Here is a 20,459-nt window from a genome sequence, read left to right as displayed (position 1 = left end):
CATAGGGCTGCATCATCGAGCGCCTCTGTTATCCATTTGTTAATTGCAGTATTTGCCAAATTGGCATAATTATGCAATAGCGGTGGTGTTTTCTGAAGTGTTTTGGAGAAGCTCTTGTGGTTAAACTTGGACCAGTTTCTGCATGGGCGAGTGGGTTCAGCGTTTTCCATAGGGCGTTGTTTAGGTAAAGGTATACAGAATTCAATGAGGTGATAATCGGACTATGGGACAGGGACAGGTTGTTTTACCACAAGCTCCATGTGGTTCGAGAAAATAGGGTCAAGCAGGTGGCCTGCGTGGTGTGTTGGCTCCGCAGATTTGAGTTCGAGCTGTATACTGGTAAGTTCCTTGCATAAGGTTTGTGCCTCGGTTTTGAGGTGGTCATCAATGTGGAGATTGAGATCACCTAGAACTATGAGATTATTGTATTTCAGCGCCAACTGGGTTACCAGATCCATAAGATTATTTATGAAATCATTGGGTGGTTCTGGTGGGCAATAGATTAGGAGACCATTCGTTATGGTCCCATTGGCTCTGCTTAACCCTTTCCATTCGCCCGTCGGACAACGGCCGTCGCGAGCACTTCCTCCGTAGTGCTGCGCACGTCCATTGGCCGAGCGTCCCCGCCCACGCAATTAAACACCCGCACCGCGGCGGATTTTACGCCGTGGTCAACGGGTTAAGCTAAAGAGGGCTGCCTCCGCTTTGCCTAGTAGAGCTTTATTGAGCGTGCACTTGATGAATGGATGGAAAATTATAGCTATTCCGCCTCCGTGTTTTAGGGTGTGGTCTTGTCTCAGCATGCAATAGTTGTTAGGTAGCGCCTCAAGTATGTCAGGGGCAGAGTCTTGGTTGAGCCAGGTTTCTGTGAGAAACAGGGCCTCAGGCTGGTGGTCTGTGAGATAGTCATAGATTTCTGTCTTATGTTTAGCGAGTGATCTACAGTTAATGAGGGTGAGCTTCATGTGGGCTTGTTGAGGGATGGCACTTTTCTCAGTGTGAACCTGTTGCTAATGCCTCTGTTGACAAAATTTCACTAGGGGATGCCAATTCCCTCACCCTCTTGAAAACCTAAAGTTGAGGAGCTGCTGATGAGAAAAACCTCCACCACACTGCAGTTGACAGAGTTTTGTCTGAACTCCACGTTCCATGTGGAATGTGTTGTGAGAAAAACTCTGCAAATTCTCCAGCCTTGCAGAATTTATCACCCACCCTAGCAGTGAGGTCCTGAAGAAGAGAAGTTGCAAGACCAATGTGGATTGGTGTATGAGCTACAAAACAATTGTGTACAAAGCCGGGGATGTCCTAAGAAATTCAACAAAGTGTAGGGAGTTTGGAGACAAGTCATGTATGACATGCTCTGATGAGGAAGGTGGTCAGGTACGCAGGGCGAGTCTGGGCTGCATCTAAATTGCATTTATAATACAATGTACTGTTACTCTCTGAAGTATCTGTTTCTTTTTACCATTGGGCCCTTTATGACTGACTTGGAGATATTAGGGAGTGATACTGCATCAAGTGATGTAATAAACCCTCAAGTTCATGTTGCCTTTGTTGTGGTAGGGTGTCTGCTTTCCACCCAGTTGTATACAAATAAAAAAAGATACTTTCAAAAGTACAAAAAACATAAAAAACAGTAGCAAACAAACTCCAGCCAAGCCTTGTAATAAGTTTATCTCCACACAAGGCCTCTCACAGTTGTGCAAAACACTCCCATAGAAAATAATGGGAGCAGAGGCGCAATAAAACACCCAGTAGAAAAAGAATTTTAAAATAATTACATTATGTTTACTTTTAAATTATGTTCATATGTGTGTATGTGTCTTAAAAAGTATACACAATTAATAATTACATTTGTAATTAGTTTAACAAATAACAGTAATTTTTTTTAAAAAATATTCAACATTTAAAAAAAAAACAATAATTAAACCGTATTTGTGATTAATTTTACTAAATAGTAACTGAAAATAAAATTGCTAGGTTGTTTCTTTTCTTTAATGTTTTAAAAAAAATTATATTTATTAATATTACATTTGGAAATGGTGAATAACCAAATGTAGGAAATTCACAAGTGAGAAAATCCACATTGTAGCAAATTTCTCTTTTTGGCTTTTCACCATTTCCGAGTGTATGTTTACTATATAGGGCCTTATTGCGATGTAGGTAAGTCTTCCTTCCGCCTGACTTGGTCCTGGGACCGACCAACACCCGGTCAGTGGTCCCACCCCCCTAATTAGTGTGCGACTGAACACTGTTCAGCCACATTCCTACATTTCACTATAGGTGAATGCATTATGGCTGTAAACCGTCTCTAATGCATGCCCCCAAGGGTAAATGAGGGGTGTGGTTCATCCCATCACCATTGTTGATCCCTGTACGGGGTGCAGGGATCAACAAGGCCCTCAACCAGAGGCTGCACACCCAAGGGGGCCCTGCAGTGGGCCTTCAAAACAATTTCTGACATGGTTTCCATGCCGGAGAGGCCGGCATGGAAACCATGCTGAAAACTGTGCATCATTATCTCAAGGGTGGAAAGGCCCGCTTTTGAGATTCCTGGTGGGATTCAGACTAGCCGTCGAAAGCCAGCCAGAATGAGCAGCTGGATTACTATCTGACCACCTAGAACCAAAACCGAGCTTTCCATTACGATGCGGCTTGTAAAGGCTCTGACCGATCGGCCCCATAGTGTAGAGTTATGTTTCCCCACTCCATGATGCATGGAGGACGAGCCTCATTGTTTAAAGTGGAAAGTTACAACTAATAATTTTTCACATGTAGGTGGAAATCTTCACCACTGGGTGGATATTTCCCCATGGTAAAGTAGAGTGAAATTAAAAAAATATATATTCAACTTTAAAAAACATCTAAAACATATTTCCATGGTAACTGTTAAGGTAACTTAAAATTAAATATGAATTTTCTCAGTAGAACAAAATAAAGTAATACTGCAGCACAATTAGGATAATTTTTAACTAAATATATAATAATTGAAATATATTAAATATAACATAGATTTATTTTCATAGATTTAATTTTAAAAAATCCTACCTAAAGTGACATGTTTATATTTATTTATTATGTAGTAAAATATTACCCAAAATTATATACAAAATTAATATAAATATATTCATTTTTTAAACACCTAAAGTTACATGTATTATTACATTTAAACAAATGTAAAACTATTTTATATTAATACAAAATAAATTTTGCACCTTTGATATAGTTTTTTTTGTAATATCTCAAAAACTACTGAAGAAATTGACACCAAGGGGCATATTAGCAACGAGGCGATATAAAATGATCTCCGCTTTTGCGTCCGTTTTCGGACGAAAAGCGGCGATAATTTTATCACCTAATTAGCAAGGTCACGCTATCACGTGAAACCTTGCATTAGCGCCCATATTCTTAACGCCCAGCTTTGCATCTCTCATGAGATGCAAAGTGGGCTTTCCTGACCTGACATGACTGGAGAAATGTCTGTTATCGCTACTTTCCTTACGCCTGCTTCAGGACTGACTTAGCCATGATATCCTATGGAAGGTGGATATCATGGCTAAGTATGTGAGGCCCTATCATCAAGTTAACGCCAAACTTCGTGAGATTATTGCTGGGTTTCCAGCGATAATCTCATGTTTGGCATTTAGCGCTAGGATTTTTATCACTTTTGAGATAAGCGTTGCTAATAGCACGCTATCTCAGTGATAAAAATCCACGTTAGCCGGCGATAATTATCCGAGCGCTAAGTGCGCTTAGAGATAATTATCGCCGGTTGTTGCTGATATGCCCCCAAATAACAAAAAGGACTTTTTCTGGAGAAAGTTTCCATGGAAAAAGTGTTTTTTGACCTGTCTAAATCTCTGGCGCAGGTTGAAAAAGCTTCACAAAATGTTCCCCCAAAAATGTTCCCCTTGGTTATATTGTACATGGAAATTTATGGGGTGATCTGTCAAGCAGGGGCTAAGAAAAAGGGTGGCAAAAAAAGTGTGTTTCCCGTGATAATTCCAATAGGGATATTGAACACGACTACAGCCCAAGCCGCTGGACGGAATTACACCAAATTTGCCAGAAAGGTAGCTCTAGGTCCAGAAAGAGCCCTTTTTGTTATTTGGTGTAAATCCATTCAGTAGTCTTTGAGATATTGATGTAAAAACAAATTTGTGTATCCAGAGGCACAAATCCTTCTGGCCTATTTTGCAATGAGTCGCAAATTCATGTACCAACAGGAATGCTGTGATTGGCTGGCCGCAACCTGTATAGAAAGTTCCGGCCACCATGTTATGTAACAGGACACGGTCTCTGGAAGCTGAAATTAAACAATGAGAGTGATAGAAGGGGTCAGGGTACAAGTGCCCTGACCCAATGGGTGGAATACAGGGTGTTTGTGGGACCACTTATGTGTACAACACATGGGAAAATGGTTTGTAGTGTGAAATTACATATATAATTATGAAAATTAAAAATACATTAATTTATTTTAACAGTATTTGCTGTATAGTGTTATTTTACGCCCCTGCCTCTATTATTTCTATAGGAGTGTTGCAGTGCCAGTAGTTGGCTGTGCGTGGTGCTGGGTTTACTCTAGGTCTGTGAATAGCAATGACCTTACTCTTTTGAGGGTTAATGCTTGTCCCTCCCTAAACCCAGCCTTGAGCCTCCCTTAACTCCTCCTTAACCCTCTCTAGTCCCCTCTCAGTTTGTAGTAAGTATTCCCCATTTTCCAGTAATTGCTCCCTGCCCCTAATCCACATTTACAACAAAAACATAGATGTATGTTTATGGAGATCCCCTCTAACGAGATATAGGTCTCGGTATTTCAATAATGGGAGAGACAGAAACGTAGGCCTCTGCATGTAGGTTGGTGAATAGTGCTTTGTATTATGTGAGCAGCACTATTGTTTGTGCTACAAAATACAGCTTGTGAATTGGCCTAAATTTACCTGAGTATCAATATCTTTGCCTGAACTTTGATATTTTCATAAGCCCCTCCTTGGCCCCTTCTGTCTCTCTTAGTTTATCTCTCCTGTTTGTTTGATACTATAGGTGTTTGCTTCTCCCCCTCTAATTCAAACCTCTGTATTTTTTTAACTTCACCTCTGTCTCATGCACACATGTATAGATGATCTAATGGAGAGTATAGTGGTATAGGTGGTTTGGATGAGAGACAGAAGAGATAAAACATAAATGAAGAGAAAGGCAGACAATGTAGAGAGTAGGAGAGCACAAAATACAGAGACAGAGTAGCAGAATGTAAGAGAAACAGGGAGAATTGGGAGAAGAAAGGGAAGACAACATTGGATAGAGGAAACAAAAGAGCCAAATGGAGACAAAGCAGTGTAGGAAGAGAGAGAGTAAAAGAAATGAAAACATGGAGATGGATGGATACAGACAGAGAGAACTAGGGGAAAGAGAAAGAGAGTAGGAAGGACAGAGTATGAAGGAGTAGAGAGACAGAGAGAGAGAGATTGGCCGACAGACTGACAAAGACACACATAAAAAGATGAGTTGCAAGGAGGGGACAGAAGGAAGAAGAGAGACCACACTGCACAGAGCAAACATAAAGGTACAGAGAGTGCTCTGTGCTGACAGGGGAAGATGGTCTAGTAAGTGGTCCATGATCCTGAAAACTGAAAGAAAGGAAGAGAAGGCCTTTCACTGAGGGGTAGCGAGAGGGCCGTCACCATCATTAGTGTCGCCCAGTGCAACAATTGTTGCTTGGCTCCATCATAACTTCTTCTTCATTCCCTCTCTGCCACCTGCCAATGGTGCCCCCATCTCTCCTTAGCCCCCACCTGACATGTATTTATTTTATAGCGCTAATCATCCCAAAGAAGACTGTCCTAGTGCTTTACATTACATACAGAGAGCCTTAAAAGTACGTAAATCTATGAGTAGGCAATGTTACTTAGAACAATAATGACTAAAAGATGTAGGAGTCACGTGTCATCCTCAATGGTAGTGTTGGAATGTAGTTTATCAGTAGGTGTAGGTGGGTCCCTACCACTAGTAATAAGGCCACAATCACAATGTAATGTCCAGTCAAGGTCTGAAAAGATGAGCCCCTTGATCAACCCTTGTAAGCTGTCTACGAGCATGGAGGCCTAACTTAGGAGACAGGAGTGTACAGTATTTAAAAACACCAATATGTTAAATAAGTAAGCGACATCACACAATAAAAATCCAACACCAATTTAGAAAAATAGGAAATACTTTTATGATTAAAATGACACCAAAAAAAGAAAAATACAATGTAAGAAACCAGAGACATTGATCTTTAAAGAATAAACACTTTCTAATGCCTAAAAGCTAAAAGCACCATTTTGGGTGCTCCGGTTGTGCTTAACCGGGACAAAGTCAAAGTTTCAGGCCAACCACGATCGCCTGTATACACTTAGCGGTAGTGCCCTGGCAAGTTTTTACCTTCTGACTACCTTACTTTTTTGTAGCTTTTTCTCTCGACATCGAGCAAGGAACCTTGTCAGGCCGGGTTTGACAGATGTTTGGTTCAGCGTGATCTATAGGTCATCTTCTGGAAGTCTTGTCAAGGACAAAAAGCTCCTGAGCTTCAGTGGGGCAATTGTGAATCTCAGGCCGGGTCGTAATTTGACGTCTCCGGCTTGACTACCGTCAATGGGTTGGTCACCTTTATGGAGATTTTTGCCAAAAATTCTCTAATCTTCTCCAAACTTCTGGATCTTCTTCCAGATTGACCATTTGGGTTCTGAAGGGTAAAAACACAAATCCAAGGTTACAGAAGCTCTGAGTTGCTCCTTGGGATGTTGTTACTATGTTTCCCACAATGCACCTGGCCAAATCCTTTAAAGTCCAGCTAAAGGTAGTCAACTGGTTTCTTCTTGCTGGAGATGATGCAAGTGGATCTCTTTTAACATATTGTGGTCTTGGGTGATAAGCCGGGGGCACCCCTGATCAATGGATGGCAGAGTGCCACCCTCAGGTATGACCACTTCCTCCAAAGTGTGGCATATTCTTGTCCCAGAAACACTATTCTTTTAAAATCCAAAATGTAGAAATTATCCCCTGGAGGTTAAGATCTGGCTAAGCCAACCCACTGGCCTGGCTAAGTTTCCTTAACACTTCCCTTCAAGTCCCTCTGCTAATTCAATTAGTGGGGCTCCTGTCTGGCTCGGAGTACAGGAAGTGGGTCTGAGCTTGTGCCCTGTCCTAACTGTCATTCTCTCTTTGAAGACCAGTTTAGCTACTCAATGCCCACCCTGCCTTTTGCTCTGCAGCTTGCAGATCTCCTCCTACCAGATGCCCTATGTCTCGATGCAGACTACTTCACATTTCATCAGAGGAGCTTGGCTCAGCCTGTCAAAGGCTGGTCAATCAGGAGAGACTGCTGGAAGGCTGGCTTTTTATTACATCGGAAAACATAGTTCTATAACTTATTTTCTGTGATCGTTATAATAAATCTAACGTGGCAAGGTGTTGGATTTATTCTAGCAATCATTTTAATATTTTGAAGTACATTTTTAAATTGCTTCTATCAATAGCATTTGAAGCCCATGTGCTACAATGGGAAAAAATGAAACTAGCAGTTTTTTCCTCACCTGGGTACATAAAACATCCCTAATATAATGTTCCTGCTTATAGTTGTCAGGCACCCTACCCCTGGGGCACCCTGCCCCTGGGGCACCTATGGGTGACTTTTGGGGTAACATATGTAAAAGTAAGCTAGTTTGAGACTGTAGAAATACCTTTAATTCCAAAGTCGAATTTGCATATAATTTACTTTTCAAGGCAGCCCACAAAGCAGAGCTGCCTTGAAAATGACAGCAGACTCAAGTGCATCAGCTCTGCTCGGCCTCTAAACCTACATGCCCTACTATATACTAGGGGCTTTCAGGTTGTTTTTCATATTAGTTGCATTTTCACCTAATTACCATGTACGTTTTACACAGACTACTGGCCCTGGGTCTGGTTCGCATGGCCCAGGGCACAATCAGAGTGAGTTACCACCAGTATCAATCAAACAACGGGGGTGATTGGGGTAAAAAGGATGACTTTCTCACAGGTAGTCATTACATTTTATAGTGCTTGCCAAGGAGAAACGAAGGGGCCCTAATATATGATGTTGTTGCTCTCTCCTCTAGTGTTTGCATACCTTAGGCTGCCTTGCATCAATGCAAACACACTTGCACCAATGTGCAAAGGAGTTCAGGTGATGCCAAACTTAGGTTTTATACTGGAAGGGTACGGAAGGGTTCCCTTCCAGCACAAAATTCTATATTTGACAAAGTGTGACCCTTTACAGCTTTGTATGTGTGTTGCACTATGCAGCACGTATGTAAAGTTTGAAAGGTTCGGAGAAAATAAATCCTTTTTTAAACTTTACATCTGCCTCATGGATGCGTAATTTATTTATGTCAATTCTTTCATACCAACGTTAGTCGATAGAAATCAAAATCTATGGATGAGTGCATGGGAAAGTTCATGTGGTACCCATGGTATGCCTCCTTTCCTAAATAATGCAGAGTGCTTCTTTGTGTTACTTAGGGTTACTGTCCAGTGCAAATTAGTATTTGCGCTGGAAAGTGAACCCCAAAACAATAGTTTGCATCAGGTTCACAAGTTTGTGATGAAAACCAGGCACAAAGTCATTTTAAATCTGCCCATAAATGTAACGCATGATTGAGGAGTCAAGCTAATAAACTTGCATTGCTGCCCACAGGATGCCTTTTAAGCAATGGTGGAATAACAAAGGATTGAGAGGAAGAAAACAATTAGGTTCTAAACCTCTGCCTTTCAATTCTCATGTAAGACGTTGAGGCCGGTTCATAGCTCAATGCGTCATATCTTAAGGATTGTCACTTTTGAACTCCAAGTATCAGAACGATCTATGAAATAAAAACAATAATCCACTACATTATATATATAAAATATTAATCTGTGATCTGCATGTCACATGTTGTGCTTTGCAGCAGGAACATTAACCCTCTATGCCACTATTTCATGAGTCAAAACTGTGAAAGACAAATCTTAGATCACTCCGAGTGCATTAACAGTTATCATGCTGTTGTAAATACCCCTGAAAATGCTGCTCACACAAATATCTCTGAAGGATGCTCTTATCTCAGTTCAGCCTGCCATGCAGAGGGCACCTCCTTGACATTGGCACCTAGTGTGACTGTTCCAGTCGCAGCACCTCAAAGCAAGCACTGGCTTGGGAGAATGGAGGGGGAGAGGGAATAATAGAAAAAGAGATGTGGTTTAATTGATGACCATGGACTAGTTCTAGCTCTGGCAGATCCTAAAATATTATCATTCTGTTCTCATAACTTTATTTCCATGTGACTGACATGGTGAACATATGTAAAGTAAATATTTCAAATGAAGAGGGTTATTTGCCAAAGTAACTTACACTGATGAGCAAGTTACACATCTTCTCATGTGGGTCTTTGAAAAGCATCATTGGTTGGCACACAGTGCTTTATCACCTACCGCTCTTGTTGGTAATCTCTCCTTCTGTGCAGAGGGCACAGTCATAGCAGCAGACAGGTTTCCCTTTTAGAGGGACCTTTCTGTATCCAGGAGGACAACTCTCACTGCAGACAGAGGTAGGGACCTGGAGAGGAAGAGAGGGAGATGTGTGAGACATCAACAGGGAAGAAACAAAGGGCACATGCGGAATTATCACACATCTTGAGAACTGAGAAAGAATTTGTTTTGTTTGCCATGTGAGAGATCAGAGAAGGAAGAAATAAGGGGCTGATGTCATAGGTTCAGTGGGAGCGATTAAGGGAGTGAAAGATGCGAGAATGTAATTGCATCAGTGTGAGGTAATCCAGGGATTAAGAGATGCAGAGAAGATGTGATGACATCAGTGTGAGGGATCCTAGGGAGAAAGAGATGTGGGCACATGTGATAGCATCAGTTTGAAGAGTCCAGGGAGTGAGAGATGCAGGGCACATGTGATAGCATCAGTGTGAGGGATCCAGGGAGGAGGAGATGCAGGGCAGATGTGATAGCATCAGTGTGAGGGATCCAGGGAGGAGGAGATGCAGGGCAGATGTTATAGCATCAGTGTGAGGGATCCAGGGAGGAGGAGATGCAGGGCAGATGTGATAGCATCAGTGTGAGGAATCCAGGGAGGAGGAGATGCAGGGCACATGTGATAGCATCAGTGTGAGGAATCCAGGGAGGAGGAGATGCAGGGCACATGTGATAGCATCAGTGTGAGGAATCCAGGGAGGAGGAGATGCAGGGCAGATGTGATAGCATCAGTTTGAGGGATAGAGGGAGGAGGAGATGCAGGGCAGATGTGATAGCATCAGTGTGAGGGATCCAGGGAGGAGGAGATGCAGGGCAGATGTGATAGCATCAGTTTGAAGAATCCATGGAGGAGGAGATGCAGGGCAGATGTGATAATATTAGTGTGTGGATTTCAGAGAGGAGGAGATTCAGGGCAGATGTGATTGTATCAGTACAAGGGTTTAAGGAGGAAGAGATGCAGGGCAGATGTGATAGCATCAGTGTGAGGGAACCAGGGAGGAAGAGATGCAGGGCAGATGTGATAGCATCAGTGTCAGGGATCCAGGTAGTGAGAGATGCGAGGTACATGTCATTATAATATCAGTGTGAACAATTCAGGGAGTGAGAGATGCTGGGCAGATGTGATTGCATCAGTGTCGGGGATCCAGGTAGTGAGAGATGTGTGGTACATGTCATTATAATATCAGTGTGAGGGATCCATGGAGTGATAGATGCAGGGCAGATGTGATACTATCAGTGTGAGGGTCCAAAGAGATTGAGATGTGAGGAAGATGTGATAACTCAGTGTGAGGAATCCGATGGGAAGAGAGGCAGGGCAGATGTGATAATGTTAGTGTGGGAGATCCAGAAATAAATATAGCATACGCCAGAAATTCACTGTTGAGCTTGACTGTAAAACATAGAAGTATCCAGGCCTCGAAAGTAGTACAATTGCAGGACCATGAGGGCCGCCCGCCTGTGTGGGGCAGCGTTACAACAGCAGACAAAGCAGCAGAAAAGAAGATTGGGAAAAGTTGATCCTGAGACAATTTGTGGAGGGCCAGGCATACTAACTGGGGAAAGAATAAATCTGCTATGTCCAACTGTGACCTGCCCTCTAGTGGGTCAGCACCCAAATATTAGTGGAGAGAATCTTCCAAATGATCATACTGAGGCCTTCCACCCATTAATCATCGCTAATTATTTTAAATCCTCAGAAAAGATCAAGGATAGTAAAATTGCCCCCGGGATTCAAACAAAAATGAACAGAGGTACAACACCAATAGAACTAAGCTGTATAAAATCAGTTATAACAACACCTGTTTTCCCACAACACTTTGGGGGAGTCTCAACAACAAAAATATACAGGTGTTGGAACAAGCCCACAAAAGCCATCTAAAGTAAGCAACGCAGCCTCTACTCAGGTACCGGGCTATCACCCTTTGGTCATAAAAGCCCAGGTTCATGCTCCCTGTACCTCAGCTGTAACATTTAAGTCTAGTAATATCGACAGTAGGACCAGGAATTGGACAATGGCAACCACTAATAATAGCAACAGATCAGTGAAAAGGTCTGAAAATGTTGATAATGAGGGTGTATTCTCAGATAGAGCGTAATTGGACTTAAGTCTGGGATTAATATTACATCAGGCACTGAGACCACCACAGGTGATGATGTATTCCTGCCTTCCCTTACACTGTCACCAGGCAAATTAGTCTAATCCAATCATAATAGGGACCTAAACTGTCAAATTACAAGACCAGAAGTGCCCTCAAGGCTGAAAAGTGGAATTAAAATAGATCCCTTGAGTCTAACACCTACAACAGGAAGAACAAACCTTGACTTCAAACCTGCTCTGATCCCTGAGGTAATAGACCTTGAATGTGCTCATATGCCGTACAAACCAGAGAACGCCGACTCTATGGATAATCCTTTAAATTCTGCTGATTTAACATTATTAGCTAAATATGACACAATTTTCTAGCGGACTCTATAAACTTTCAATCAGAAATATGGAACAGTTTGCTTAAAACCATGGACACTATAACCACAGCCCTGAACTACCATTCAGATAAATTGAATATCCAGGTGGATCTATTGAATAATCTGGCCCTTTATGTAGCCGGGATCGATTCTAAATTACTCAATTTAACACATTTAGTGGCAAGGGCTCAATCCGATAGAGACAATCAAATGATCACCTATACCTGTGCTCACATCATAGATAAAATATCCAATTTACTGAATATAGTTGGTTCTTTATTAGATGAAGTCAAACGAATGTCAGTTGAGAATAAACCAGAGATAGTACATGTAATTATTCATAGCCACGGCCGTGTCATCAAAGCATCGAATGCCCAAACATACAAACAAGCCTCTCATGAAAAGCAAGTAAGGAGATGGATGGAAATGAGGGCATTAATATCAATGAATCTCGAGAGCACATTGACTTTCAGCAACCAGAAGTATAATTTATTAAAGAGGAAAAAAGAAGTAACATCCCCACAATAGGGCAAGGAAGTGATTTTAACAGCGCCCAAGTCTCTCTGGCTGCTCCTAATGAAAGCAAAGCTAATCAACAAAATGCAATGCACATCGGTGAGGCTGATCCTGTTATAAATAATTCAGAATCATTCTCTAGCACAGAAACACTTGTTCTCACTGAAAGATCAAGGAAAAAACAAAGAAAAGCTCTCAATAGAATCAATAAAAACTCATGCCAACTAACCTAAGTACAGCTCATATCCCAAAGGAAAATGATCAGATTTTTCAATCATCTGAACAAAAGCCTTGCACAGTAGAAGTAGGGGACAAAGGAACCGTAAATGTGTGAACTTTGGATATGTTGGTTTCTCTTAAGGATGCCCCGGTCAAGCCAGTACTTCCCCAAAATGAAAAAGTTTCAAATAGTTGAGAGATTGGACATGGCTCTGCGCAAAGGCTTCTATCAGTAAATTGAGCCATTCAGTTATCGGCGGTGGACAAAAACACCAAAGCAGTTTAAGAGCCATACATGAAAATAAAACTACATATTCATTGTTTTCTTCACCGACTGGTAAAAACTGATATGAAGTTAAATCTGAAAGAAACTGTGAACCCAGTCAAGTCGCTTCGGTAGAAGACAGTCAGAGACTCGAGGTCACAAGGAACAAGTCAAATTACAATCACATCACTTTTCAATCATCGATCTATGAAGAAACCAACGGGGACAGTTGTACCGACTCTCCTCAAAGCTACTCTTTATTACACTGTATGACTCAAGGGGCCTACACGATATTTTAAATTGCAGCAAAATACTGAAGCTCTTATCCTCAATCCCAGAGTTAAGCAACTTAACATCAGATGCCTTAGAATCAGTCGAATTCAAACAGGACGCTAAAACTCCCATATTTGAGGCAACTTGAACCATATGGCGTAATGAGCAGATGACTAACAGAATTCTTGAATATGATATACAATTTGATAATAGGAGATCTAAATAGGAAGATGCACAGATAGCCAATATCCAACTCTGCTCCTTCCCAAGGCAGTGGAAAAGAGATATATCCCCAAAAACTTGATGTCAAATGGATATCATGGGGGAAACAATAGTATTCTGAAAGGAGCAATAGGTTCGTTATGCAACCCTGAGTTCTCTTCTTGCATTGAGATCACAAGCTGCAGGTCGGGATCACAAATTTGTAAAGAATGTAAAAAATATTCAGCCCCAAGAGATGACTGGGCCTGGCACCCAAAATCACTCAGCAAAGGGAATCTTCATAAGAATCTTGATGTGATAGGTGGAAGGTTGAACAGCCTGGATAAATAGAAAGTACAGGCAAATATTACCATTTGCTCATGGAATGTTCATGGCCTAACAATGCTGTTATAAGACCAAGAGACAATACATTTTATTCAGATCTTTAAAATCTTAATGTTACAGGTAACTTGGAAAATGTGCTATGAGCCCCTTGTTGATCATCTGCTTATGGCCATGCAAAAGGTGGGCGTTCTATTTATGTGTCATTGGATCTAGATGTCAGCTATCATGTATTTGATATCCAATTGGATTTGCTATTATGCATCAAGGTTGAATTTAAATTACTAACTATTTTTCTAACTGCTTATTTGAGTATAAGAAGAGTAGTAAAGACAATGCAGCTTACAGTCCTATGGGAAATAATTAAAACTTTATCCTATCAATGTCCTGCAATCAGTCTTATTATTTTGGGAGATTTTAATATGCACATGTTCATTGGGAATTCAAAGAAGGTAGACACAGTTCTATCTAAGATGTTTTATTTCCAGTTACACAAATGTTATCTTATGCTGCTACAGCAGGATACCCAACATAATATATAGTAAGTAAGTAATTTATTTAGCATAGTTACTTAAAACCATTGCTATACAAAATAGGTTAAGAACAGAGAGTAATAAAAGTACAACTCTAATAAAATCAAAATAAAACATTCACATTTCCTAAATTCAAGTGTACGCGCGACAACTTCATGAGCAACAAAGTTTTTAAAAGGATAATTCAAGTTTGTGTTTGTAAGATATTTCTTCTTCCCCGATATCCTCATGAGCTCATGGGGTCAGTAATGTCAATCGACAAAGCAATATTAGATCGATAATACAGGGACCGTTATAGATTGGTTTTTGGCATCTTTTTTCCCACTGCCTTCATAAATTTTACGAAGCTGCAGTTCAAGCGAGGGTCATGGGGAGAAAAACAAGCGAGAACTGCCTTCCTTCGTGTGCGGATCCCTTGCTGATTGAAGTGGTGTATTAACAAGTGTTTTCGTTCATCACGTAGTTTCTCGCAAGAACATATCAAGTGCAACATATCCTCTTGCCCCAAGCCACATAGCCGACAAAGAGGATCAGCTTTTATTTTAATCCAGTTTGGGAGATTTTGAATACAGGGTAACAGGCCCAGCCTGTGCTTTAAGAAGCACATTTTGACGGATTTGGAGTATCCCCAGCCAAAGTAGCTCTGTGGTGCCTTCGTTGTATACGAGTTTAGGGTTATCCAGCCATGCGTTCTTTTAGAGAGGGCTGCCTTATCTTGGACCCATGATAGTTGTTTGATCAATACCCAACATAATATGGCTGGTGCTCCAACATTTAAAAACTCACAAAAAACATTCCATCATTGCTTATACCATTATTTCAAATGAATTGTCGACCAACCTTATTGGGTTTCAAGTGGTCCCAAGAGTGAAAGTGACCATAATCCCCAATCCATTACATTATCACTCGCAGTGGCTCATTTATCAACATCAAGAACTCTTGACTCAGAGCATATTGCTTATAATTTGAAAAGGCTGGCATGGCCCTCAGCAAAACAAGAAGAGATTTTGGCCTAAATAGATCCAACGACACAACTAACACTGAATGAGCATCACATGAAAAATCAATAGTTGAAATTTGGACGTGTCTTTGTTCTTTATTTGTGGACCACTTTCTAGCAAAAACAACGTCTAGGGGGAATACTATTAAGCCAAAAAGAAACATCTGGTTTTCATAAAGGCTATATCTACAAAAGAATGCAGTTAATAAAGCTTCCCGGGCAATCTGCAATCAACCAAATAGTGTCATCAAATCCATTAAATTATGCACATTAAAGCGCCTAAGAAAAGCTTAAAGAAACGAGATCTGGAAGGCAAACAGGGCACATCACAAAGGTCTATGGGCTAAATTACACCATGCTGTAAAATTCAATAACTTTAGAGCATTTTGTGGCACAATTAATGACCTTGACTATGGCAACAGGAGAAATAATAGTGCTAACATTACTGTGTCAGATTGGAAGTCTTTCATTTCCACCCTGTATGGGGCTTCTCCTGTAAATGCCCTAGGCTCAGATTAGGACGTCATCCATCTGCTTCACCAACTAATTTAAGCAGCGAGGATCATGAAAAAGAAAATCCTTGTGGCAATCAAATGCTAGTGTCTGAGTCATCGCTGAAGGATATGGTAAAAACATTGATAAGTAAGATTAAATCAAACGGGCGCCAGGCCCAAATGGGATCCCGAAAGCCGCATTTAAAGCCAAGGTTGACTTATGGTCAAGACTTTTATCACAATTATTCAAAGACATTGTAAAATGTAATTTGGTCCCGAAATCCTGGCACGACAGCATAATGCAGCCAATTTACAAAAGTAGCCTACCTGACAATCTAGCCAATTACACGTTGATTGCACTAGCCAACGTAGGGGGAAAATCTTTGCAACAGGTTGTAGTATCTTGGTTATTATGCTTTACATGTCATCCACTGCTCCACCAGTGGAACGCTCTAGAGATGACGTAACATAGAATGTTGTTGTATGAATTAGACAGCTGGAAAAGGCCTGAGCTCCTTGCTGGCTGCTCCTGGTGGGGCTGAATTACTGCTGTATTAATGATCTTGTAACTAACATGAATAAATCCTCCTGAACTTCATCTACCTGCGTGGAGTGATTACTACAATTTTATGGCGACGAGGAGGAAGAGCTGTATAAGTTAATTCTCTTCTTCTCTGTCTTCTTCTACTTTTCGCCTGATGTGGATTGCTCTCTCGCATACTTACCTGGCCAGTTGGTGTACAGAGAGTACTCATTGATAGTTTCTCTTTCTTTCTTTATTTCTTTCTCTCATTTATAGAAGGGAGGATGAGAAACAGGTTATGTTTATCTGTTTCTTTAAGATTTTTGGTGCTTTCTTTCTCTCTACCTCTGCTTTGTTTCTCTCTAGTACTCTCCTCTCTGTTTTGTTCTTCTAGCTTCTACATCTGATTCTATTTTCCTCTTTTCTGTTTTCTTTCTGGAAGAAAGGAGGATATGTAGTATCTTGGTTATTATGCTTTACATGTCATCCACTGCTCCACCAGTGGAACGCTCTAGAGATGACGTGACATAGAATGTTGTTGTATGAATTAGACAGCTGGAGAAGGGCTGATCACCTTGCTGGCTGCTCCTGGTGGGGCTGAATTACTGCTGTATTACTGATCTTGTAACTAACATGAATAAATCCTCCTGAACTTCATCTACCTGCGTGGAGTGATTACTACACAGGTCTACTTAGTGACTTGGGAGAATGGGTGATGAAAAGGAAAGTAATTCCAATCTCACAAACCGGATTTTGCAGGGGCAGTCAACGATTACTCACTTGTTACTACTCACTTTGCTGGTAGAGAGAACAAAATCTAAAAAACAAAAGCTCTATATTTGTTTTCTGGACCTAAAAGCTGCCTTTGACTCTGATCCTCGTAACCTACTTAGGGCAAAGCTATCAGCATGGGGCGCCCCCAAGCAGCGGACCTAAAGCTGCCTTTGACTCTGATCCTCGTAACCTACTTAGGGCAAAGCTATCAGCATGGGGCGTCCCGAAGCAGCGGACCTAAAAGCGGCCTTTGACTCTGATCCTCGTAACCTACTTAGGGCAAAGCTATCAGCATGGGGCGCCCCGAAGCAGCGGACCTAAAGCTGCCTTTGACTCTGATCCTCGTAACCTACTTAGGGCAAACCTATCAGCATGGGGCGTCCCGAAGCAGCTGTGAAATATGATCATATTTCTTTACTCAAATACATGGCTGCAGGTCAAATTGGGTGATGAAGGTTGTACCACACGCTCTTTGGAAACACCTGGTGGCCTCAAACAGGGCTGTGTACTTGTCCCATGTCTTTTTAATCTTCTTATCTCCGGTTTACCATACTCTCAGCAAAATGTTATTGCGCACTCTCCAAATTTGCAGGCCTTGCTGTAAAATATTTACAATATGCAGATGACAAATGGTCTTCAAATGTATATTAAAAAAATGAAAATTATGGCGATAGGATCAAATAAATTGGTCAAGGAATTATGGGAAATCAATGGGTTATTGATTCAATCAGTAAAGCAGTATAAATACTGAGAAATTATGCTGGATGATAGAATAAATTTTGACCCTTTCAATGCGTCGAACGGCCGCGAACTGTCCGACATCATGGAGGGCGTGTGCATCGGATGGCTCCTGGCTGTCCTAGCACCCACCCACAGGGGAAGCGCTGGCGCTCCCTCCGTGGGCCGCCCCTAAACCTGCCCCCACCCGCAATCAAAGAGGAGGCCCTTCCGCTTTCCCCCCCTGGACCCTCACCACATCATGTAATGATGTCGCCGTGCCTCACACGCTGACATCATTACATGAAACTGGACGTGCAGGAAGCCATTTGCTTCCTGTGCATCCGGCAGAGCAGAGGTGAGATTGTCCTTGGGGAGGGTGGGGGTGATTTATAAAAGGCATTGGAGGAAAAGAAAATGTTTTCCTTTTCTCCGATGTCTTTTTCAAGCATTCCTGCTGCAGGATCGTGCATGGGGCGCGATCATGCAGCAGGAATGCTTATTTTTTTTTTAAAGGGCCTTTTGTGTTGGGGAGTGGCCCCTTGGGGAAACATTTTATGGATGTGTCAGCCCCCCTTGGGGGAGGCAGATCTATAAAAAAATGTTTTTAATAAAAGGCATTATGTGACCACTAGGCCACCAGGGAATTATTTTTTTAGAGCCTTTGTGTCGGGGAACGGCCCCTTGGGCAAGCGTGGCTCCCCTTGGGGGCTACATTTTTTTGAAGTGGTCTGGCCCCCTAGGGGGGGCAGATCAAATTAATATTTCTATATAAAGAAGTTGCTGTGAGCCCACTAGGCCACCAGGGATTTTTTTTTTTTTTAAATATGTTTTTAGGGAGCGGCCCCTTAGGCAAGGGAATCATTTATTGTGGCCATTTCTGCCCCCCTTGGTGGCAGATCGACCTTGTTATTCTAGGCCCGTCTCCATTAGACACCAGGGATTGTTTGTGTTGTTGGGGAGCGGCACCTTAGGCAAGGGTCGCTCCCCTTGGGCGATTATTTATTTTGGCTGTTTCTACCCCCCCCTTGGGGGCAGATTGTCCTTGTTATTCTAGGCACATCTGCCCCCAAGGGGGGCAGAAGCCATTAGACACCATGGATTGTTTGAGTTGTTTGGGAGCGGCATCTTGGGCAAGGGTTGCTCCCCTTTATGGGGTATTTATCATGGTCGTTTCTGGGGGCAAATCGGCATATGTTTTCTGGCCCATCTGTCCCCTAGGAGGGCAGAAGCCACTGGACACCAAGCCTTTTTAAATGTTGGTATAGGGGAGTGACCCTGTGGGCAAGGGTCACTCTCCGTTTATGAGGGTGTATTTTTTGGCTGTTTCTGCATCCTGTGGGGGCAGATCGGCCTTATGATTTTAGGCCCACCTACCACCTTTGCTTGGCTGGTGGATAGTGTGTGGACTAGTGCATTACTTGCATTTGTGTTTGTAATGTGTTTTTTCTCCTTTTTATTCTAGTGCAAAGCTTTTGATTCTTGTTAGCGGTTTCGGCAGGGGTTGAACTGCAGTTTTGCTTAGTTGCATTTTTTTTTGGTAAGAAAAACATTTTCGTTGTGTTTACTCAAATTGAATGAATTTTTTGTAAGTGGTGTCATAATAGCAGCATATTTAGTCAGTGTTTTGTGCATGAAATTCTTTGTGATGTGTTTTGCGTTGTTTTCAGGAAAAAAAACGGAAGGTGTACTCATTGTGAAGTCAATCCACACAGATAATAATCTGTTCAAAGGGTACCTATTTTTATTCAAATTGATCTGCCGGTTATTATGCTGCTCCTGGAGATAACGTTGCTCTAATAGAACATACAGTACGCTGTCACTTTAATAAATTCCTTGGACAGTACAGCGTTTACTGGATCTTCTATATTCTCTTGATTACAATATATCCCTGAGGTATTAGACTCTACAATACATATTGTTACTGAGGCCAATTTTGCCGTTTAAGGTTCAAATCTACTTTAACTACTTGCTCCTGCTACAGACCAGCTACACACAGAAGAGACCTGATGAAGTTCCCTCTGGCAAAAAATCGGGACCGAAACTCGTTGGCTGTGTGCCAGTTTTTAAAGATCAATTTGAATAAAAATAAGTACCCTTTGAACAGATTATTATCCATGTGTATTGACTTCACAACGAGTGCACCTTCCATTTTTTTCCTGAAAACTTGGCGATTTCTGACACCTCCGGACGGCGGGTGTGGGGAGTGATTACACCATTTTTTCAAATTTATTGTACATGTGGTCTGGATGTGCTTGACCTTGGTCTGCTGTTTGTCCTTTTTCTGTTTTGCGTTGTCTCATCTGTAATTTTCTTTGTTTTTCTTTTTTAGTGGGATACTGTGGGTCCTTACTGTGTCTGTGCAGAGTAGGTGGTGGTGAGTCTAGCTGCTTCTGGCAAGTGAGTGGTATAATGTTTGAGTATATAGGTCTTTGTGATAAAGCTACATTTTGTTTATTTCTTTTTTACAAATGGTTTTTTGTTGTTGACTTGTTTGACAAGTTACCTTTTTTAGTAAGCATTATGGCTAGCCGTAGAATGACTGCACAGCAGGTGGTTGGTATGCTTCTTGAATCTTCCTCTGAGCAGGATAATGAGACTGAAAGTGCGTCTGAGGGAGAGGAGG

General features: G+C 41.7%; 1 protein-coding gene across 1 annotated transcript in view; it reads right to left on the bottom strand.

Moving 5' to 3' along the window:
- Positions 1–20,459, bottom strand: part of LOC146788756 (vomeronasal type-2 receptor 26-like) — a 757,063-nt gene that overhangs the window by 41,800 nt on the left and 694,804 nt on the right. Inside the window, exon 5 of the mRNA XM_085630964.1 lies at positions 9,463–9,586. Within this exon, the coding sequence (XP_085487090.1) occupies positions 9,463–9,586 (124 nt within the window). The remainder of the gene's footprint in view (positions 1–9,462; positions 9,587–20,459) is intronic.

The sequence above is a fragment of the Triturus cristatus genome, chromosome 10 (genome assembly GCF_964204655.1).
Source record: "Triturus cristatus chromosome 10, aTriCri1.1, whole genome shotgun sequence".
Classification (NCBI taxonomy): domain Eukaryota; kingdom Metazoa; phylum Chordata; class Amphibia; order Caudata; family Salamandridae; genus Triturus; species Triturus cristatus.
This window is presented reverse-complemented; position numbering and strand designations above follow the sequence as displayed.